This window comes from Vanessa tameamea, chromosome 8 (assembly GCF_037043105.1).
Source record: "Vanessa tameamea isolate UH-Manoa-2023 chromosome 8, ilVanTame1 primary haplotype, whole genome shotgun sequence".
Taxonomy (NCBI): domain Eukaryota; kingdom Metazoa; phylum Arthropoda; class Insecta; order Lepidoptera; family Nymphalidae; genus Vanessa; species Vanessa tameamea.
The window spans coordinates 3337783-3362744 of record NC_087316.1 but is presented as its reverse complement, the minus strand read 5'-3'; the positions used below and the strand labels follow the sequence as shown (position 1 = coordinate 3362744).

General features: G+C 34.1%; 1 protein-coding gene across 2 annotated transcripts; it reads left to right on the top strand.

Annotated features, from left to right (window-relative positions):
- The first annotated feature begins 1307 nt into the window (after nucleotides 1-1307).
- Nucleotides 1308-23123, top strand: Corn (cornetto). Of its 2 annotated transcripts, none has more exons than XM_064215611.1 (12): nucleotides 1308-1468; nucleotides 16674-17730; nucleotides 17877-18103; nucleotides 18581-18708; nucleotides 19347-19519; nucleotides 19678-19893; nucleotides 20039-20259; nucleotides 20376-20474; nucleotides 20595-20889; nucleotides 21114-21222; nucleotides 22207-22246; nucleotides 23064-23110. In XM_064215611.1, the coding sequence occupies exons 2-12, from the start codon at nucleotides 16700-16702 to the stop codon at nucleotides 23093-23095; spliced, it is 2571 nt and encodes an 856-aa protein (XP_064071681.1). In that variant the 5' UTR covers nucleotides 1308-1468; nucleotides 16674-16699; the 3' UTR covers nucleotides 23096-23110. The 2 variants fall into 2 exon arrangements, with proteins under 2 accessions (XP_064071681.1, XP_064071683.1); XM_064215613.1 differs by having other exon boundaries at nucleotides 1309-1468; nucleotides 22190-22246; nucleotides 23064-23123.
- The last annotated feature ends 1839 nt before the right edge of the window (nucleotides 23124-24962 follow it).

Here is a 24962-nt window from a genome sequence, read left to right as displayed (position 1 = left end):
TTGAAAGTCGTTCATAAATTCATCTTATATCTAAAGCTGAGTCTACTCAATAGGAAAATTCAAAGTTAATTCAAATTGTAAGTAATTTTAATGAAATAAATTATCCATCCTAAAGTAAACACTATGCGTGTTTACTTTAGGATGTGAGTGGTCATGATATTGATTCGACATGTTTGTAAATAATATTCTACGCAAAGGAGATCTAGCGGCAAATCAGATAAGTGCCGTCTGATATCATACTTATTACAACGCAAGCGCAACAGACTGCCGCTTTAGAGACGACTTCACACCCTTGAATAACTTCAAGTAATGTTATAAAATAATTACAGATATTGTTTTTCAGGCAGGATATATTATATAAATTTAATTGTATTGAACTGACATAACTTTGTATCTCAAATGTTGGAAAAGAGTAAGTACTGAGTTTATAGCCGGTTCTCTCGGTAGAATCTACATTCCGAACCAGTTAATACAGTTGTAAAATGACGAATCAAACGTGCTTATAAAAGCCTACTCGAATAAAGTATATTTTGATTACAAATTTTATAATCTATATATGCAATAGAAATGAAACCATAACTATGTAAATTACAAATTAAGTATTTAAAAAACTAAATTAATTTAAAACGTAGCCCGCGGTCGATTTGTAAATTTCAAATAAGTAAAATGTGAGATATCCAAAGAATTCACAAACGTATTTAATGAGGACGTAAAAAAATAATTCACATATTTCCATTTAAAACATATATGACGTTTTTAAATATTCAGCGAGATGTAATACTCCTATAAATGTATTCGCAGCAACATGCAATCTCGTTTTGAGGCTAAAGAACATTTCGTTTCAAGAGTTCTTGACCTTTATGCAGATGTCATATAACGTTATACCATAAATCTAAACGTTTAAGATTTTTAATATTACTTTAAAAACCTGTTTGATGAACGAACGAATGATTGAAATCATTCGGAAGCTTTGTGTATATCAAATCCGAAATTACCATAGAGAGCATTGATTGACCGACAAAATATTTTATTCGATGAATTCCCATTCTGTCTGGATCTTTCAAAGGAATGTCTTCGTTCCCCTACAAAGAAAGACGTTGAACCAATTTAAGTGCTCTTGCGAACTCGAGTTCTCTATGTAGACCACATCTTGTTTTTATTGGCCACAGCTGCAAGACTAATCAGCGTGTGGCTTGCGATTATAACCTTGTCGTGTATGATTGTAATATACTTATATGTGATTGTCGATATAGGAATGTGTACGAGCGGTAGTTGGGTTATCATGGCGAGCGCACCCCTCGTTCTCCGGCGGACCACCAACTACTAACTCTCATTTAGTTTAAAGCGCGTCCGCGTCGCGTATGAACGTCTCTCGTACAAATTGTTTCAGCGAATCGTTAGTGCTTGTCGAGTTTTGAATGAGAGTGATGAGTGCTGTGTAGTTTTTAAGCAACTTTTCATTTTATTGGTAAGTCATTAAACAATTTTGATTGTTTGTACATGTAGAAAATTATCTAAAATATCATCTATCTACGTATCTAAATACATATTTATCAATCGATTAATCCTACGACAGTAAATACGTCAGGGATATTACAATAAAATTCGCCAATGTTTATTTAAAACAAAAATAAGTATATATCGTTGATTTAATATTTCTTTACCAAGTCATTTAGAATTGAATATTCTTTAATTTTAAATAGATACTTACATTGGCAGTTGTTAGCCGAGGTCGTAATTTTTTCTTACCCTTGCATATCCTGCATATTCTTCCTTAATTTATAATTTCTTAATATATAATGTTAACTTTTCTTAAAATACTTAATTAATATCAACGTACTTTACTATGATTCTCTATGTGATGTTTTGTCGATATGGATATGCCGCGCATTTTTTGGAAAATTATACAATATACTAGCTGAACTTGCGGCTTTATCTACGACGGTGGTGTATTAAAAAAAGTTTCCCATGAAGGACATGGGCCGGAACTCGATCTCGCCACCAAATTTCAACTAAACTCGAATCCACGGTTCAAGCGTGAAGAGGTAACAGACAAAGTTACTTTCGTATTTATAATATTAGTATAGATTATTGAGACACTGTTAATCCTCATTAAATTAATAATTGTTAATAAATCCCCAAAACATTCTCTATACAAGCAATTGAAACTCTTAAGTCAAATATTTTATTGTGATTATTTATACTTAAAACTACATTCAATCATTATATTTCTCAGTTTAATAATGACTAGATTAACTTAGTTTTTCCTGTTTACATCAACTCATGCACAACTCCAGCGGCGAAGTTGAAACTTCGGAGCACGTGTTCACGAAAATCGATACAGTTATACTACGTCCCGGTCTCGGCACGACAAAACATGAGGGTGGTATTAATGGGGGAGAAAATGTTTATTGGAATAATAAAAGTGTTGTCTGTAACAACAGTTTCCGAACATTGCATTCAAACATTTACGCCTCGTTTTACTCACCACAATTATTCATAAAACTAAGATCCGATGGCGCCGTGTACTTTTGTTTTGTGATGAATCAACTTGTGTGAGTGTTAACTCGTTTTTGCTTATTTATGTAAACTACGTTATTAACATTTCGGTTCTAATCGGATTATTTTCTAACCCCACTTAAAAAATGAGTTAATATTTTTTATTTGTCAGCATATTTTCCGCATTTTTGATGATTCTTTTGTAATATTTTTTTTTATAATTGATTAGCAATGGTAAAGGTTTAGTTCTAAAATTAAATGTATTTAGGCTAAATTTGGAAATCTTTATAATAATTTCTGAGATATATTTTTTTCTTAAATGATTAATTTGATTGATAAATTAATAAGAGGCGGCGAAACTTATAAATCAAATATTAAGAAATATAAATTTATTTGGACGTACAATTAGGTACTAGATGTTAGTGTACAATAAAACATCACCGGAATACATTTTGAGGCATGTGCAAAGTTAATACAATTCTGGGAAACTTGCAATTCGTGACAATGTTTCATGTGTTCGTAATGTCGTGGGGGCGGAGTACAACGCGAGGTTAGGTTAGGACTTTCAAACCGCCTCGATATTCTCTGCACAAAAAAATACAATTTTATTATATGCCTTCAACTTTTATTTGACTCCGGTTTTAATTACATATTTTCACATATGGTGTCTAATCGAAAGTTGTTGATCAATTAAAAAAATTGGTATTTTCAGTGGGGCCGAGTAAACAAGCCCCGGTGGTGATTAAAGGTTTATCATAGTACATCATATTAGAAACGTTTAAATTATATACAATAAATATTACTTATACACAATACATATACAAAAACAATACAAAAACAATTACCAACTCGTATAGTTTCGTTAATTTACGAATTGCCTTAAGAATATTTCGAATAAATATAAGATAATAAGAATATATAAACACAGAAAAAGTCAAATTAAAGCGTTAAATATACAGCTTGTATTTTGAATACAGACATTATATTATTTGTACAAAAATATCAAAACCTTGATTACTCGTCTGTTTTTAAGTTTTTATTTTTGTTTACAGTAAGGCTGGCAATTGTAACGATTTAATTAAAAGTAATTTGTCAGCCCGCATTATTGTCTTTTACGTTCATTGCCCAAACGCATCTGCCTATAACTTATCTTATCCCCCCTAATAAACATTAATGATTAGATATATTCTCTTATCAGAAATTAAAAAGAAAATGTTAGTTTTATCATGACGATATTTAAATTTAAATACTTATCAATAATATTGTTTCTTTTTTAGTGTATATTTCGAAGCTGAATGATAATTTATATATTGCTACCTATCCGTCCCAGCTTCACGCTGGTACCATAAGGGTCTATATATGTATTAATTTCAGATTAAGAACAAACAAAAAGAAACATCATTACCAGTAGTTGAATATGGTCAAAATTTGACCGCAGTTTGATACTATTAAAAAATAAGACACATTCAAAAGAAAAGAAAAATGAGACTGCTGGATGATACCTTATCATTATTACACAAAAAAATAATAATTAAAAACGTCAAAAAACGCGTTATTGATTTTTAAGTTTCATAAGATCTGCCATTTTCATGGGCAGTATCAACTGACTTTACCTTTTAATATATAGATTTATATCTCATAATCGACTTCTGTGACAAATTTTAGTAGATTTTATTCATGTGTAGAAATATAATTAAAGAGATGCATATAGAGAAACCGAGTTTAAGTTATAAAATGAAGTTAAAACAAGGTTATCGTTTTTAATCCAGACAGTGCGAAATATAAATCAAGCAGACGTAAGTGTTGCCATGGTAACGATTGCTCGCTATAAATATATGCACTAACATCCGGTCGCTCCCTGTCTACCTCTAATTACTAAGCAAAAAAAAGGGTTGTACTAACGTCAACAATACATTTTCTAATTATAACAGCGTTTTTATCCCTGCTTATATTGCAAAGTGATATTTCGCGTAACAAAAGCGTTTATGTGATGAGTTCATATTTATCTTTAACGGCAGCCTAAAACTGTACAGCGGATAGAATGTTGGCAACTTTTTATTCAAATGTGTTGTCAACAATTAAAATAATATTATGTAATTTTTTGAAAGTCTCTGCAGAGTTGCAAGAAATTACATAAATTGCTAACAATTTAAGTGGAAACGATGCTCAAGACGTAGTCAATTTAACATCTGCTAAATTAGCTTCTCTTTATATATCGAATGTCAACAGACACCTTTTAAATGTTAATTAACTTGTCTTGTAATTTTAACTTATCCGATGTCCTGAAATTGTATTGCAACACGTCTATGGTTTTATGCTTACAGACATATAAGATATACCTACATATGTAAGTACATGGCCGACAATATAAGAATATTAAGCATAAAAAAAAACATTTTACAGATTGAGGTTTAAATTTAAATATCAATCAATTAATCAATGATTAAATTAAACATTATTATCATATATCAAAACATATGATAAAAATAGTTGCAATGATTAGGTTACTTTTAAATGTTAATAAGAGTGTTTTGATTATGTTTTTTAATGTAATAATGATGATAAACTAGTACAGAACCTATAACATTAGTATAAGCGACAGAATTGTAAAGATTTTTCCACAGACTAAATATACTTAAATTGTTTATTGTCGTTGAAGTAAAAGAGTAACTAAAATTCATAAAATATTCGCACCATAATATCGCTTAGCTATCATGAGTCATAAGATTTAAAAAAAAAAACGTAGGTGCATACAATAGATAAAATTAATCAAAGCATTAACATAGCAACTTAATTTATGAATTAGTTTTTCGTGTTATTGTAATATAAATTTATGCTATTTAAATGATGGTCTTCCATTTATAGTTTCGAAGCGTTAATATTTGAAGTTGGTTTAAATTTTTTTTAGAAGTGATTTATACATATACAAATTAGCTCGCCATATCCCCGTGAATGGTAACGCAATAAAAGTTATATCGGTCCGTTGATCGCGATGGAGTGCGAAGCGGACATTGGCTGTGAGTCAATGTACCGGCCGCCGAGCCCTTAGGGAGCCCAGCCCAAACCGTTATACGCGACCTCATAATTTAATACAATGTACATTTTTAACCTACAAAGAAGCTCGGGTATATTATTATTTAATTTACTTAAACTAGCTATACTGAAACAGTATTTATGTAACTATCTCTTTCTCACTAGTAATATAATTAACGAAACAGATGTCACATTAAAATGAACTGGCTAGTTAGTACAGTAGCTAGTTTATAAGGCTGCGTGTAACGAAACGTATGCTATGCTATGCTGTATGAGAAGATGATGATGAGCTTTATTAAGAAAGTAAGGGACTACACCTTTGTTTGCCGATACGCTTTCGTTATAATATCTTTCCTTATTTTTAATTATTCTCACTTTGATGGCAATGGCGGAAATCAATTATGGCGACATCATAATATACTAAGTTTCTTATGTAAATTAGTTTATATGAAATATGTCACATAAAATAAGAAAGAGAAGAAAAATGATTTCTATGGATGGAAATTGTCAGATTTATATAACGGAGCATGGTTTTTCATTTAATTTATAACACTTACGTACAAGCCTTTATCACTTTATCACTTATATCCGCGATTTATGATAATGAGATGTTATTATTGAGGTTTCCTTTCTTCGCTGACAGTAAGTATTAACTATTAAACGTTGCTTTAAAATAAAGTATTTAATGTTATAAGCAAATTCTTTAAAAGAATATAGATTTCAATTTTAAATTTCACGTTGGGGTTCTCATCATCTTTGATATCTTAATGACGGTAACTAGTTAATACACATTACCGTATATATTATCTGTGTATTTTTTAAATTATTTTTAATTGGAAAGAACTGAGCCTCAACTTTAATAAAACAACTTTGTAAATGTTGATAATATGCAAATATAACTACATTTAAAGAAAGTACTGAAAACGAATATACATAAATTATTTAGCACAAATAAATTTGCCCTGTTTTATAAACGTGATAAATACATAGCATCTTAATAACTAAAGACGTACACAGATATAGATATATATATGTTTAAAAGATTAGAGGATTAGAGGAGTTAGTACATTACTAATAACAACAGCAAACATGTTAGTATATTTATAAAATATAACAAAAACATAGATTAATGAAGCTCCTTTTAGTAATATATGGTATATTCGTTCGATGCATGTCCCAGACGAGATGAGATGAAAGATTATATGGTGGCAATGAACTTCAAAGTAATTTCAAAACCAGACATGTCCTAATAGAGAACAATATAATTGTTGGTGTTGACGGACGAAATAAAATAAAATGTTACGGTCGAATTCTCGAACTACACTGTATTGTGTAAACTACTTGGATGCGTAAATCTTGGCCTTTGAATTCCCAATAGCATCAAAATTGCCTATTTTAATACATTTCATTAATACTTCTTTTAGGCTTTATTAATAAATAAAGACGTATGCCAAATTGCATATGTTAAATCAAAAATAAATAAACAAAACAAACACATGTTCTAAAGTTTAGGTTTTTTTAAATGTATACGTAAATAGAATTTAAAATTTAAACCGGTTGCTAGTAAAATTTTACATAAAAACAGATTATTCGCCAGTACACACATCCGGCAGGCATCGAACCCGCGTCAATCACCGCGGTATGTTTAACATGAGTGCATGATACAAAGGACGTGTCACGTGACGATTTAACGAGTTTATACAATTTTAATATATTTCACGGCTTATTGTGAATAAGTTGGCTTGGCGGATTGCTTCGCTCTGGTAGAGACGTATTCGTTATCTGAGGTAATTATGGCAGGGCGATTGTTTAAAAGGTCGTATGTAAAATAAATAGTTCCAACTGAAATCTGCGAAACTAAAAAAACCGTATGCCTTTAAGTACGCAATTTCTATATACAACGTGACGACATATACATTACAATAAAATAACTATTATTATGTTATTAATATTAATTAAATTTATGACAGATCTTGAAAATTTACTGCTGAAATTCTTTACTTATTTTCTAATGTTTATGTAGGTTTTATTTAAAATGGACATAGTGATATCATATAAAATATTAACATCATAAGGTGCTGTTATTTAAATATATTTAATCTCAAATCCGATTGTTTTATGATAACAACGAATTTTATTCTAATCAGTGACCCGGCTTTGATAAAATCCTATCTTGAATTTTAATTAAATTTTCAACATGAATGATGCCAAATCGAAAGTCTACAATTGTTCCACTGCTAGATGAAGGTGTCCTATCATCTTGATGAGGCTTAGGGTTGAATCCATCAGCTCACATGTGTCAGATTTTCACAAATATAGTACATGAAGAATCAATGGCGCTTGCTTACGCAATATTTGGTGAAGAACAAAGTGTTCTGGTCAGTTCTGCTGTCAAATAAAACTATATTTATTATCTTAATTTCGTTTTCGAACTAATTAAATTACAAAGAGAACTTCCATGAGTTATATTCACTGTAAATTATTACAAATAAAATTTTAATAGAAGCTACACGCAAGACCTTATTAACGTAAAATGCGGTCATTCGAACGGATAATTTATTGAGGAACTGTTTCATAAAATCATATCAAATAGTGCTTTTGATATGACCTAAGTGATTTCTGACATAAACATACCTAAAGATAGTCTGCACTCGTTCCGAACAATCAGATATCTAAATCGAGTGATGACAAAGCTTGTAATAAATTACTGTCGTGCGTTTTTGCAATCGATTTTTTTTACAGCCAAATAGAGATGGGTACAGTCAGACGCTAAAATATACATTTAAAAAATTGTACCGTCGACGCAAAAATATATTTAATAACTTTTAAGTTGTGTTTTTTTTAAAAGCTTTATACTTGGTGATAGGATATTGTACCCTTCTGGGTAGGTACTCAGTTGTCACTCATTATTCAGCTATTCTACCGCCAAATAGCAAGTATTAACACTCGCACGTGACATTGGCAAAATAATCTGTGCCTTTTTAGTACAAATAAAAGCCAAAAAAATGTATTAACACTTCGAATTGTTGTGTTCCAGTTTAAAAGGTGAATATTACTACAAGTACGTAACATCTTAGTTACCTTGATTTTAGTTTTTATTTTCCATGAGATATCTTTCATGATTATCCTTTCATGTAACTTAAAACGACATCTGATAACGTCATACAACTTTAACTATTAAACGTCCGCTTTATTTTCACACGATTACAGTTTTTTTAAATGTTGGCTTAATATTGAGTTCCTAGGTATACAAAGTTTTAGCACTCCGTATAAGAACAAACAAGACCTTAGGCGTCATTATAATTGATATGTGTGGTTGACTGTATGAGCTTGGTTAGAAGAAATGTATTTATAATTAAAATTACTGTTCTAAGTGTGTGTTTGTGTATGTGTGTGTGTGTGCAAATCTATGTTTCTACAACGTTTAACTGTAAAGGAACGTGTTTGAATTTTCATACATAGTTGCTAATTTTATAGCTAAAAATTTAACGTCCATAACAGGAAAACAAGATTTCATATACAGGGTTATTGGTAATAATTGCAAAAGGTGAACCAAAAATGGTTCACTTTTGCATAATGCATATGGGGGTTAAAATTATTGCAAATACTCACCCCTATTACCTCCTAACGGGAATACGTCGAATTACCAATAACCTGTATATGTTACTAAGTTTATTACATCATCTCGTTCTAAGAATATAGGAAACTATAAATAAATAAATATTGGACACCCTCACATACATTACTCTGATCCCAATGTAAGTAGCTGAAGCACTTGTATTATGGAAAGTCAGAAGTAACGACGGTACCACAAACACCAGGACCCAAGACAACATAGAAAACTAATGAACTTTTTCTACATCGACTCGGCCGGGAATCGAACTCGGGACCTCGGAGTGGCGTAGTCATGAAAACCGGTGTACACACTACTCGACCACGGAGGTCGTCAATATATTATAAATTCGACAATAAGCATACAATGAATATTATAGTGTATTCCTTAACAAAAGTTCATTAGTTAAGTAAAATTTTCGCCCAACGAAGTTATGTACAGTTATACAGGTAGCGGGGGCGATGGTGATAACACGACTTTAAACTACATTTGTTTCTCGGACACGTTTTATTAAAGCGCTTTAAGGAAAACACAGCTCACCTTATAAAATGACGTCATATAAATAAAAAATAAAAAAACACGTTTCTATGAACTTCTATAGTTCAAGGCTAGCATATAAATATTTGACCATACAATTTAACAAATTAATAATTAAGTTGGTTAGTAAAAAAATTCTCAGAAAGAAAATGCAAACTCATAATATATGTTTATCTCATTATAATATAAATACAAAATACTAAATCATGTATGGAACATTATATATGCGCGAATAGTAAATAAATCATTGTAAGCAACGTTTCAACGTGATGTCAGTAACCGTCTATTTTGAAATGATTGTCCTTGATGAATACGTGGCTTTCTTACTCATGAAGATACGTGAGACTATCTCGGACGCGATTAATCTTACTGGATTTACTGCAGTATTACAAACTTGACTATGGATATCGAAATGCAGACGTGAAATACATTTCAATCGAAATCATAATAAAAACAAGACGAGCATTGAAACAAACGTAAACTTAAAGCAAAATTCTAGAATGTTTAAATTAATCATTAGTTAATAAGCACGAATTTTTCGTATTCACGCAACATCTACTAATTATATTTAATGGAATTTTAACATTATAATAGTATTTATTGTTTCAGGATAGGCTATAAAGGTCCTATATAATGAAAAATAAAATGAGTTGACGAACGAAAGAAATAGGTACTGAATTGTTTTGTCTTTGCCTATTTATATAAAAACTAATCATGTACTCGATGGGATTAAAAAAAAACAGAATTAATGAATTGCTAATACACTTTCATCCTCCTTTTAACCACCTTAGGTGAAATTTGAAAAGTACTCGCTTACGTTCCATAAGGCATTTCTGCGAAAGATTTCATTCTATTAGGCTCACAGAATTAGACTATTCATTTTCAATCATTCATGTTAAAATGAAATTAAATATATAGTATGACACTATAGTCTATTCCAATCGAAGAAGAAATAAAGGTAAACGAACCTTAGATTTACGTATGCCACGCTATTTGCTAATAGCTCAGCTATATTGTGCACTATTAACTGTGCTTGACTTAATATATCTTTAAAATACAACACTATCCACAAGTACAAGTATACAAGTAATTATATCGCAATTTTATCGCAAAACCATAATGAATATCATAGATTATTCATGCTTGATCAATTCGATGTCAAATGTTGTTTATTTGGCTTTTGTTGGAGTAGACTATAGGTGTGTAGTTGTCTCGAACTTTTTCAATGTTGATATAATTATCTTAATCCTAATACGGTCTTAATACTAAACTAAATGATTTTTTTTATCTTCGCGTGTCCTTTTGTCCTCTATTATTTATCGGTCGTTCATGTGCCGTATAACTCTGCGGCCGTCAGCTCGTGACAATGTTTACAAATCCATTTACCTTTTAAGCTTACCATTATATTACTATCGGTTGATTCGCCGATGTTTTTATATAAGACCATATTGAATACCTTTGACGCTATAAATTGATTTGTGAAATCGAAATTCAAACTCCATGCATAATATATCAATAAACCAACGGTAATTTGTTCATAATGTTGTTGTTGATGATTAACAAATGGGGATATAATCGCTATGTTAATCAAAAGTATTTAACACAGAAGTTTTTAGTGTCTTATAGATCGACAAGAAACTGCCATCGTTTCCAAACCGCCGGAAGAAACTTAGTGGGATCATAGCTGGTATTTTTTCAATATATTCAAATATTTTTTCAGTTGCATCGATTTATACCAGAGTCAATTGTTTAATTTCCGACGTGTTATTATAATTTCAATAGAACAATTTATTTATTAAGAAGCGATACGCTTCATCTAATTCACCGGCCAACTTATTTTTTTATTCAAATAGACTAGCTAGTCATTGGATACAAGAACGGAATGTCGAGGAGAGCAAGAAACTCGACGGCAACTAATTTAATATTTATAAAAATTAGTACAAAATTTGTATAAATGCTATCCGTTACAAATTCCATGCATCTCATGTTATAATGAAGTAATGGTCTGCATTTAAATGTCAGATTTATCATGATCATCATCATCACCATCATCTATGGTTGGTCAGGAGTTTTGTATAGTCCGGGATAAAGAGCAACCTATGCGGTTTACCAGGCTATTACATATATCTGTACCAAATTTCATTCAGATCTGTTCGGCGGTTCCGACGTGATTGCGAACATCCATCCATCCAAACGTACATTACAATATTAGTAAGATAATGCTCATTTTACTATCGGTCAGACAATAGCTGTTTACCTCCTTCTTTTATTGTTCCACGTAAACGAAAGTCTTTTTTAATTAACATTTAAATAACAGGAACTTATTCCCATTAAGTATAATCGCCTAATTCGAGAATTTACTTTATGCCTTTTAGAATTTTCGAACTGTTCAAACGTGACTGGGTTACAAATATCTAACGACACAAATATTCACATTTTTTCAAAGAATTCCCGATTCCAGCTTATGAGACAATTTTCCTCTCAAACTAAAATTACCTTTCAAGAGTATATTAATCCTTCATACAACGTAATAGCCTGAAAAGCCTTTTGAAGAGAATTGGTGGAAAAGCATGTGTGGTGGTATTTCCCCCGACTCATGCCTCTCGATTTTTCTTAATTAAGAAAATTCTGCAATATTTAATTAAGATTCACATGCTCAAACTACTAAGCCATCGCAGATTTCTTCATAGCTCAGGTTTTATATAAACTAGTCGTCGCCCGCGGCTTTGCTCAAGTTTTAGGGGTTGGTCATCAGGTGTGAGGCAATGAAGTAGCCTATGTCGTTCCTTGGAGTTCTTGAAATTGAGATTGCTTTATACTTCATTTCATCAAAATTTGTTCAGTGATTTAGCTGTCAAAAGTAACAGACAGACAGACAAACAGTTACTATCACATTTACAATATTAGTATACATAGATATTTGCACCCATGTGGAATTTTGTTTTGTCCAAAAAACAACAAACTTATGAAGATAAACCTCGTAATGATCATTGTTCTTCCTTTTAGGTGCGCCTATAATATTTATGTAAACATTCGAAATGAGGAGAACTGTATAATAGTGTTTTCAACATTGGTTGTTATTTGTGAATCATAATTCGTGGGTTAACCTATTTGCGTTGGGAGTAGAATTGGCAAGCCACAACGATAACTCCAATTGTTTAGCATTTGTAATTATGTAATCGTTTTGAAATAGGTAACATAATATTTAATTAAACATTTGAAAAACAATGTATTTAGTCTCTAATTGATTGACATTGACACTGATTTGAAACCTTGAAATGACACTTGCATCGTACCAAAACAAATATTTTAAATACTCAGTTATTTCAACTCACAATAAGAGCTTTTCAGTGAAGTAAAAAATGGTTTCCTTTAATACTTTTACGGGGATTGATCAAACAGTGTTGTGTTTTCTTTCGAATGTCAAATAAATTAGGTCTGAAAGAGAAACATCCACTAAACATGAAACGTTATTAAGTAAGGTTAAAACAATTAAAGCAATATTCCTTTCTTAATCTCTGTCCAACGAGCTCGCGTATAATTTATATATCGTGAAAATTCATGGATTACGTGCCTTCATTCTTACGCAGCCAACACAACTTATCCTTAAGTAGAATATTAAGAAGATGTATTAACTTACAATGGCTTTTATTCGACGATTTCTACGGCTCAAGGAAAGTTTGCGAAAAGAAATTGTGTAACTAAATGAGAGTTTTTTTTTTGTTAAAATAACGTCTTTTGTTTCCTGTTCCACGAAAAATATTTCAAAATTAGAAGGTGTTTTCTAGCAATGTTATCGCATAGAAATAATCTTTTACACTAACATATTCACTGTGAATAACTACTTCGTTAATGAAATGATTAATGAGGCTGCAGATATCGAGGTCCTTGATTCATACTCAGGGTCAGGTCCATAAAATTGTCTTCAGTAGCAATACTGAGTCTCAGTATTATTTATGTGTTTACACTCTCGTGTATAGGAAAGCAAGTGAAGCCGTTAGTCCTGCGTCTGCGCTACTTCCGGTCATAACGATTTCCCATCCTCGGATTATGGGTGTGAAGAAATAGTAAGTGGACTTGTGGGCACACTTGGGCTCATATATGCACTGAGCAGTTGGCTTTTCTTCTTTGTGATGATCGTCGTGGCACAAATCCGACGGGGAGATATCATGAGATGAAATACAAATAAGGCTTAAAAAGAATCGATATATTTTTCAAAGTAAACCTCCTTTAAATAAGATTTCAAAACACTTGAGTCATAATATATCTATTATTTTAATATAGGAAACGTTTAAAAATAAACTGTAAATTATCTATAGTCTACTAATTTAAAATATTCCTAGTTTCAATACCAAACAATAATGAAGGGATAAGCAATATTAATTACTTCATATCCGATGTTATTGAAAAATAACTCGTTACGGAAACTAGAAAAAAAAACACTAAATTTAAATAATACTATACATACCTAATATCTTAACAAGGAAAACGCGACCGAGCATAGAGGAAGTGTTTAGTTTTTTAGTTAAGAGGTGCTGACATAGACTTGTTATGACCTTCAGTCTGCCGAGAGACGAGTGTCATCGACTGGGCCTTCGCAATGGCCTTTCTATCTCGTTTAATTAACCGTCAAATTATACATAACCGTTCTTAAGTAGCTAAAAATAACGTCGATTTTATGTGGTGTGTGTATGCAGACGGCGTGTCGCGATCATGGCGTCCGACACCATGACTAATGAAAACATGCATCTTGTTCTGTTGACAATTCTTAATCACTTCACAATGAACGCAATCCTATTTATTAATTTTATGTTGTTGAAAGATTTTTTTTTTTCAACGAATTCCTGTATAAATTTATTTTTGTCCTTCTGATCAACTTTGCCAAAACCTTTAATATAATTTATTTAAGCGGAAATGATGTATTTCATTACATTCGAAATGTTTATAAGCTTATCGTTCTCACTATAGTTAATAATTATTCCGGTATGTGGTCTTATCGGTCGCTGTTACTACATGCTAGATATTAAATACTTCGATAAGATTTATAAGAATATTGCAAACATATGGAGAGTCAACAACAAACCAAATGTACTTAATACAAGAATATTTCGAATTATCATTTAACACTTCACTTGAAGTAAGGGTTTTGTGCAAGCTAGGACCTATACAGATTGCTGTATGCTGTACTGGGTCCTCCCAGTCATCACTTATTCTACCGCCAAAATGTTTGAAGGGTGAGTGAGCCCGTGGAACTATAACTAACTAAGGATTGGTTAATATCCCTTATAACGTCAATGTCTATAACGGTGGTGACCTGCTACCATCGGGTGGCGCACTTGTCCGTCCGCTTACCTACATATATCACATATATAGTTTTCATATTAAACGTAATCGATCGAAATATCACAGGTGTGGAATTTAGGTTTTCTTTTCTACAAATAAAAATACATACCTACCAGTTTCAATATTTTGAATATTCTTGTACGGTTTTATTCACTAATTTCACATACTATATTAATATTTTAAACACGAAAGTAACTCTGTCTTTCTGTCAGTTGCGCTTTTATGACCAACCTACTAAACAGAATTGGATGAAATTTAGATTGAAGCAAGCTTGGACTTAAATATATAGGCTACGTTTTGTGCCTTATATCTAACGACGACGATGACAAACCTCTAAAACGCGAGCGAAGACTCGGGCACTAACTAGTTTCACATAAGATAGCAAGACACCTGAAGGAGATTTATCTTGGCGCAGTAAATTTAATGTAAAAGCAATATTAACAGTGAATGCGACAAAGTGTAGTGATAGCATGGTACACCAATTATTGGGCATAAACGGAGTGGTTTGTTCTCCTTATCTTTCGATACTTCGGACGCATCATTCTTTATGAAAAGAAAGTTGCCTGTTTTATTTTATTAAAAGAAAGTTATTAATCGCCAATGATAAAGATGACCATGAAAACCTGACGTAATCACTAATTATAGTCACTTGTGGAAACACTGCGGTTGTTTCGCTACATGTAATGGCAATTTTTTTTTGGTTTTAAATGCGTTTTTCCACACATAACAGAGCAATTGATCAACGTGATTTATTGAACAGATATATGTTGACGGCCTCGTTGGTCTAGTGGCTTGATATAAGGGCAGAGGTTCTGTGTTGAAACCCTAGATCGGGCCGATAAATAGTCATTGGATTTTTCTGTAGAAAAATTCTCAGCACGAAGTTTGGAACTTTGGAATTTGGAACTACTCCCGTACCTCGGATAGCAAGTAAAGTCGTTGGTAACGCGTCTGAACTCTTTCCAGTCGTGTTGGATTTGCCGAATTATGAAAGTGACGGATAGGATAGTTATATGGGTTAGTAGATTATTTTATCCCGGTAAAATACAAAAGAGCAAAGTAGTGGGAGGAACCTAGTATAAAATATGCAATGTATGTATTTAGTTGTATTAATATGGTCATGAATGAGTGTCACAAGACTCGGGGCAGGCCTCTGCCGTGGGAACGTTTTGCAGCTCTCATCGTTAGGGGTCATATAAATACTTGTGTGTGTATTGTTATCGCTCACATACATATTTAATATTTATATACATATATATTTCTTTAGAATACTTAGTGGTATGCGAAGTAATTGTTTAACTATTATTTTTATTAAATCGTATCATTATTATTTGATGTAATATTCATACAAAACGACAATTCGTATAAAATGAAAATTGCCAAGATTATAGTTTACTATGCCTATCGCTATCGCTAAGTAACCTGGCTTCTTTGTAAAATAGCACGAACATTTGAGAATAGGCGAATGTGAACAATAGAAATAAGCTCCCTCGAGATTGTGACCCGTGGCCCGAGGGCTGCCGCACAATGAACATTTTACTCACACAATGCCACTGCATCGAACTGATTACTTGGCACCAAACCATCCGTCTAGCAACTTAAATACATTGTAACTTTTCACAATTTCAACGTTTCACTTTTGTTTCAGATCATGACGTGACATAAAAGGCCGAAATGGAAGAACAAAATTCAAGTAAAGTTAGCGGCCTTCCTCCATCTGGCTCTGACGTCAGTGAAACGATTTCTAACGGTGACGGATATTTAGGAAATAAAACAAATAATACAAGTGATAATTCAGTTGTAGTGATTAAAGAAGAAAGCGGTATTAGTATTGAAACTTTAGAGGGCTGTCATAATGAAAGTATAAATTTAAAACAATCATTTGTGGAAAATGGGTCTTGTGAAGCGATTGATGTGCGGTCAATTAGTGACCTTGATAGTTTGCCGGTTGGAGATGAGTTAGCACTCGGTGCAGCTGGAAGTGATAGTGGTGTCGAGGGTTGTGGTCGAGCTCTTAGTAGTGGTGGAGGATCCCGTTCTTGTGCGTCCAGTGTTGTCTCTTGTGGTTCAGGCTGTGGATCTGAAAGCTCATCCTTAGCCGGTGCTCCGCCTCGTCCCCGTCGTCGAGTTAATGTAACTGTGACGGAACCAAAAAGAAGTTCACCCGTCGGTACGTCAACTCCTCGTCCAGCGACAGCACCTCGTGGACCTAACCTGGCAACTCGTGAACGGGCAAGAAGTCGAGAAAAACCAACACCACCAGAAAAACCCAGACCACTGACACCCAAACCACGCATTCGTCCAACTGCAGATCTTCCCAATCTGGTCCGCGAGAGTCCAGCTTTACGTGCCAAACCTACAAAAACTTCCACTGCTAGATGTAGAACACCAAATTCCCCTGTTGACGAGAAAAAATGGCCTACTAACGGACAACGACTCCCTATTGCAACTGATGCATCTGCTACTCGAGTAGCAGCAGATAAATATGGCACATTACCAAGGAGAAGGCGAGATGTTGATCCAGATTCATCTCCAAAACACGAAAATACACCACCTTCCCGGAGACCCACTGTAGCTCGTTCCGTATCTTCTCGTTCTGTGACGAAGACGCGGGTTAGGATTTATGCCGAAAAAGTTTCGCAGACTGTTTTGTGTGGAACCGATATCGAATCGGCTTTTGCAGGAATCGTGCCAAATATTGAGAGGTAATTTTTCACTTATAATAATTTAAAAATATGTTTCTTATTGATAAATATAATTTAAGAAATAAATATAAATTTAGATTAAAATAAATTACACAGGCAACATTGTTGGGTCAAACGATGTCTCAATTAGATTTACGTTTTTCCAGTCGCATAGATGTCACTCGCTGTCATCGTGGTGTTCAAGCGAGCTCTCGCGACACTGAAAACGCGCGTCTGGTTGCGGCTGCCGTCGCGGCTGAGGCTGCAGCGACTGAAGAACGAGAGAGGAGGCATCACGCTGAGGCACAGCTGGCTGCCGAACGTTCTGCTAGACTAGCGGCCATATCTGAACTGGATAGGAACTCACAAAGACTGCTGGAACTTGCCGGCGCTGGTAAGACTTTGTGATAATTTTGAATCAGTGAAAGTGGCATGTTAGTTAATTATGAAAACATTACATAGTAGATATAAAACAATGTTCCTTCCCGCCGTCGGCACGTATAAATCATCTAAAATATGCAACAAATTTAAATGCAATTTTCGTCAATGAACTGAGCTATGAAAAAAAAAACTTTTATGTTTATAAAAAATGCATATTGTAGTAGAGAAAAGCCAATAATTTAACTTTCAAGCTGGAAAAACAATAATTTTTCTTTTTATGTTTGTTCTTTGATCTAAAAGTTGTATATAGACCCTTATATTATTATTATTGCACCTGTGTGAAGCCGACACAGGTAGTCATAGTATAAAATATATTAAATAGTCAATTAAGAAATCGTGCAACTAAAACACATAGTAACCGTTTTTTCTTTATTTATTTTTTAATTCAAGGTGATTTGACTAATTAAATCCGTTTTCAAATCAATTTCAGGCGCCGGTTCCAATGCAGACGGTTGTCTTCGTGCTTTAGAAGAACAGTTGCGAGCGGCTGGCGAGCTCGCTACGAGACAGCGCGGCGAGATCGACGCATTACGGGAGCACTGTGACAAGTTACATGCGGTTAGATATCTTATCTGTCTACACCATAAATATGACTTGATAAAACATGCAAATATATTCCAAAATATATACAACAAGTTATTATTTCTACTTATTTATTTAAATTTCGTAACACTACTTATATGCTATATATATATTTATGTATAAATTTATTTTGATTAAATATTATATTGCCAACCCTACTGAAATACGCTCTTGTTGCGGTTAACCAGTGAACTATGAATCATAGCAAGATACTGGTGGACTGATTAAAAACCATAACATAAAATGGCAAAAAAAATATTTTGTTCATTATGCTTAACAAGAGTTTATTGCAGGTCGATTTTTTTAATCGCCAGTTTATTTTTAGCTGAAGTATTAATTTGTCAATAAAATTTTTCTTATAAATTTTAACTGGTGATTGAAAAGTAGGCCCTAAGCCGATATAATGTTACAAAAGAATTGGCCTAATTTGTTGCTAATTGCATTTTAACGACTTTTGGTTTTCTGCCAAAATCTATTTAATGATGTAAAGATTAAATTATTGTCAATACATATTATTTATATGATAAAGTAAAAATGGCCATCTACACGGCTAAATGTACCTCGTAATTTTAAAGTCCAAGTTAATAGAGTCCCTCGTCGCCCCATCACAACAGGAGGCGTGCCACGGACGGGAGTCGTCTCGTGTGCTGTCGGCGCGGCTGGCGGAAGCCGAGCGAGAGGCGGCAGAGATGCAGGACTTCCTCGCCGCGGAGACCGGCGCGCTCGGGGACTCGCTGCGGGACGCGGAGGCCGAAGTCGCGAGGCTCAGTGCCGAGCTTGAGCGCAGGTATCATACAAGTCATTTTTGCAATAAAAAACTTTATCGCGAATACTCTTTTCGGACCGATCTTTTGTCGGAGTTATGAAATATATTTATTGCATTGGAACAATATTTTTAAAGTAAAATTTATTAACATCTTATAAATGTGTACCTTTCACACACAGACGTGGTGAATGCCGACAACTGGTGCGCATGTGCGAGCAGCGACGCCAGGAGGCGCTGGCGGCGGGCGCGCGCGCGCGCGGCGGGGCGGGCGCGGCGGCGGCGCTGGACGCGCTGTCGCGGCGCCTGCGCGCGCTCACCGAGGCCGTGCGCGCCGCCTACTCGCTGCCGCACCACGCGCTGCAGCCCACCGTGTACCATAATGAAGCTTATTGCAGGTTAGACGCCCGACTCATATTAAGGATTTTTTTTTGGAATTCGTATATTGTTGCAGTTAAATCCATATTTTGGACTCTCGCCTGTTCCATTTTCGCAACCATTTTCTCATGTTAACTAAATTCTCTCATCCGTTCGCACCTCTAGCCGCAGCGACAGCGGCGAGACCCTGTCCCCGGAGGACGAGGCTCGCGGCGGGCTGCTGGGCGCGGTGGCCCGCGCACTGCGCTCGGCCGCCACGCCGCTCGCACAAACGGCGGCGCCCGCGCACGCGCACGACGACGAGCGCTCGCGCATGTCCGACGACAACGACAACTCCGCCGACCTGCTCGACTCGGAGACGGAGCCCTGTCTCGTTACTGATCCAGGTGATTGAGTATATATTATGTGATGTCGAGCAACATAATTATCATGGTAAATGAGAAATTGATTGATGTGATTATAAATAGACAAGAAATAACGGGCTAATTAAAAAAAACCTCAGAATACGCGGAGGAATGGTGGTCGGGCGCCGAAGGTGCGGGCGCCTGGAGCGGCGAGGAGCTGTCGCCCGAAAGAGAGTCCTGCGGGGATATCGATAAAGGTGAGTGTCTCACAATCCGCTAATTAATCATTAGCGGATTGAACCCTTTTACTTTTTATTTGTTTTACTTCTAACCGCTGTACACCATCATAACTAATTCCACAAATTTGTGTTCGACAGAGGCTGACGCGTCGGTGGAGGCGGAGGCCGACGGGTCGGGCTCGGGCTCGGGCTCGGGCTCGGCGGAGTGCGCGTCGGAGCGCGAGTCGCTGCGCGCGCTGTCGGCCGCCATCGCGGCGCGCCAGCGCTGGGAGGCGGCGGGCGAGCGCGCGGCGCGCGGCGCGCTGCTGGACCGCGTGCTGGCGCTGGACGTGCGCCTGGCCGAGCTGCTGCGCGCGCTGGCCGCCGCCGCGCTGTCGGCCGGCGCCGCGCGCTCCGCCGACCTGCCCGCCGCCGCGCTCGCGCACGCCCTCCGGTACGCGTGCCTCGCTCTCCTCGCTCCCCTCGCTCCCCTCGCGCCCACTGACGGTGCTTTACAGATAATCGTAGATCTTTAACATTATGAGGCTAATATACGCCATATTAGCCTCCAACACGGGACCGAATTACCTACTTAGGGATTAACAGTAATTTTTGACACTTATTCACTAACTTTTTGCTATTTATCTCATACGGCTCACGCTTCCCTTACATTTCCAGAGATAAAATCGAAGTGACCGAGAAGAATGTAGCAGATGTCGTGGTCAAAAAGCTGGCCGAGCTCGACGCTTGCAAAAACCTCATGGAGCAATACCAACAGTCTATAGAAGTGAGTTTGATAATATTTTAAATAATAACTACACGAAGTTTTTTTTTTAAATTCTAGAATATTCAAGAAAAGTATTTCGAACGATTTAGTGTTAATTTTGATATTATATCTCTATTATTTCTCAACCTATATATTAATCCTATATGTAACACTTAAAACCAGTTTTATATAATATATATTCCATTTTTTTAGATATTTAAAAGCATTGTATGTGTTTATATAATAATTTCATTTATAGTTTACACACACATACACAACATTACCAAGTAAGAATTAAAAATTCGAATTAATATCGTAGGATATTCAAATTGTAGACATTGTTATTTATTATAAAATATTTAAAAGTCATTTTATAATAATAAAATAAATTTAGTAAAATACATACATATAAGCAACTATTAATTCGTCCACAAACCGACCGACTATTAATTTATCCACGATACTCTTATCTATCATACAAATCGTCGACATTCTTCAAGACACACAAAGATTGTATATTTATTGATCATAAGAGGAATTTCGAATGGTGATGACTTTTTAATATAATTAATATCAATATATTGTAATAGAATAGTATTTGTATATCGGCTTTATGTATTGTATGCAAGTTCGCCTCGGTCTCCACGTGGTCATTTATTCTATCATCAAACTGTAATACTGTGTACGGCTGTGTTCCGGTGTAAAGTGTACGTAAGCCAGTGTAATTTCAAGTAAGCACAAGTCCAAGGGATATAACATCTCAGTTCCTGCTGTAAGCGGAGCTTCGACGATGTAAGCAATTATAGTAGTTTATACTTCTTAAATTTCTTTTGTTGCAATTTGGATGCAGGTGTTCTTAAAAAAAAGCAGAGGCACGCCTGCCTTTTTAAAAAAAAAATAGGACATAATTTTTTTGAAACTGTTTACTTGTATGAATTATAAAATGTAGAGTAGTGTTAGTACCGTTAACTGGTTTAATGTGAAACAGGTATTTACACCATTCAGGGCCTGCTTGGCGATCTCGAGTCAAGAATAAAACGTCAAGGTTAATATCCAATCACTATCAGCTTCATACGCACACATCTATTATTGTCTCTGTGCTCTCTCTTATTCTTTTCTATATTTTTAATCTGTTTAAAAATTTTTTTATTAAACTATACATATATATTTTTTAATTATTTAAGTATTATGAAATTAAATATTATCTGTATTGTCTATGGTTAAATGATTTTTTCGTAATTATTATCTGTATCGTTTATTTTTCTTTAATTTTGTTTATATATAACTATTTGTGTAAATATTTCGAACTAAAGAGAAGGCACAGACAACCACGGCTTAACTATGGGTTGACTCGCGACCTCCAGCACATGTATATAACCACATAATGTAAATAAATAATTGGCAATATATAAACAAATCAAATATGTACATAACAAATGGTTATAATTTTATAATTATTTACGAATTTCGTCCAAAAGTAAATTGAAAAAAAGTATCGGCTTAAAGGATATATATAGATATAGATTTAGTACATAACTAAATAAACGGTCAATTAAAGGCAAGGTATCCATAGTGTTACAATCATAGTGCTATCCATAGCTACAATAATAATTGCTATATAAAACATGCATATTATTTGATTGCATACTATTATTTAACATCATAACCAAGCTTAGAAGTGCATACTTTAGAAGTGCAATATTATGTTTAAAAATAAGCCGTATAAGACTGCTTAAGTAGTATTAAATTTACTTTTGGACTATTTTTTCAATCTATTTTAGGCTTTAGCGCGGCATTATATTCAGGAGGCGCTTCCGCTTAGTCTATGATTTAAAAGTTTCATTATATATTTTTTTTCTTAGGCATTAAAAAGTCAGCTCGCCCAACACGGTGAGGAGGATGAAATGAAACTGTTCGAACAGGTAATTTCTTTTGCAAAGATGACTAAAAGCAATTATTTTTTTATTTTATTTTTTGCCTAATTCATTATTTTTTTTGGAAAAAATATTACAGTCTTCGAATATAATCTAAATGTAACTGAATTAAAAAACCGATAGCAACTGCTCAGTAAAAAAAATAATATATACAAGTATTTAATTAAATGATGTACATAGTTTATCTCATCTGTCCGTGTAGTCCGCTAAGGCAGCGCTCTAACGCCGCGCCCGCGCAGGCCGCGCGGCGCGCCCGCCCGGCTGTTCCCGCCGCACCGACGACGCGCTTATTTACATTTTTGTATGCGATTCGTCTTATCGCAGAGCTCCTCGTCGGGATGTCGCTCACGGGGAGCGATGACACGATTGGATTCAATTCTAAGAGAGAAAACGAAACGCGTAACTCGCTAGTTCGCCTGTTGATCCTTTTTTCTCGTCTATTTTGTTCACTTCGTTTAGTATCAGATTGTACCGTTGATTCTCTGATCGGTTCTGCAGTTCGTCCTCACCTCTGTAGATCGTTTATAAAAAGTCCACTTATGTGGCTTGGTATGTAATAATATTTGTCTTCGATGTGCTGATACAAAAATATTTTTAGGGTTAATATTGGTCTGGGGAAGTAGTCGACTGCCGACTCCGAAACAATATTACATATTTATTTATTCTTATCACCAAACATATAATTACAAAATTTTTCAACTTATCTACTGTTCATGAACATTAATATTAATCAATTCACTGAGAAAGGCTTTTTAAATTCTGCAATAGTAAATTACTTCGCAATTTACGTATTCGAATTAGTTTATATATCCATTAATAATCCCAAAATATCTTAGTGACAAAAAGCAAATTATATTGAACACAATATCTTTATTAACCTTAATGCCTCCAGTTCAAATAATACGCTAGTATTCAAAATAAAAAAATAAAAAAACTTTTTGTCGTATTAAAATATAAGGACCATACATCTTAAGTTTAATAAAACATTTTTTAAGATAATTCTACTAACTATAATCAAATACAGACGGTCAGTAAATTAACATATTATATTAATATTATTTAGTGATCGAAACATAGTACTGTAAGTCTTCATATAAAATAACAATAATTAGATGACTTCTAGTATTTGACTAATCCGTAATGAGCATAATCTGTGCCAAGTTCAGAATTTAAAAAAATCTAAACTCCTAATATTTTTGTGAAATATTATAATATTACATAAAACAAAAAATATTCATGATTCCGCTTTACCAAGACCACTTTCATTTCCTAATTCTGATTATCGATATCTTATACTTGTTAGGTACTAAATATTCATGAAAACTAAAATAAATTGTAAGGCAAAAAGCTAGTTCACATGTATATATCCAACGGTGTCAATATAATAGTTCAATATAAAATCTTTATATATATTTGCGCTAATATATTGACTTAATTCATAAAAAATATTTTGCTAAAATTATTTAAATATTGCCAGAATATATCCATGCCATTATAATAAAAAAAAAATCATCCGTCCCGCACACATTATATCAGCGCTTGCCATTTGATGACAAATAATTTTATTTAGAAAAAAAATTATTCAAAATATACAGCACGCATATACGTAAACATGGAACAATTTAGATAGTCAAACAATGGTAACGTATTTATAAATAAAATATATTAAAAGTTTGTCTGAAAAATAAATTAAATTTTGAGTAGTTATTGGCTGAAGATGTAGTTTGATATAGAATAGAAATAAAAACTAAGATTACACTTAGAAAAAGCTAAGCGTGTGAAGAGAGATAGAGATGGCTATATAGTGTTCCTGAAAATTATAAATAT

Coding starts and splice junctions, on each gene's coding strand:
- Corn (XM_064215611.1), top strand. CDS start 16,700: ATGGAAGAACAAAATTCAAGTAAAGTTAGCGGCCTTCCTCCATCTGGC. Junction 18,709..19,346: donor ACTGTGACAAGTTACATGCG/GTTAGATATCTT, acceptor CCATCACAACAG/GAGGCGTGCCACGGACGGGA. Junction 20,890..21,113: donor GCGCTCGCGCACGCCCTCCG/GTACGCGTGCCT, acceptor TTACATTTCCAG/AGATAAAATCGAAGTGACCG.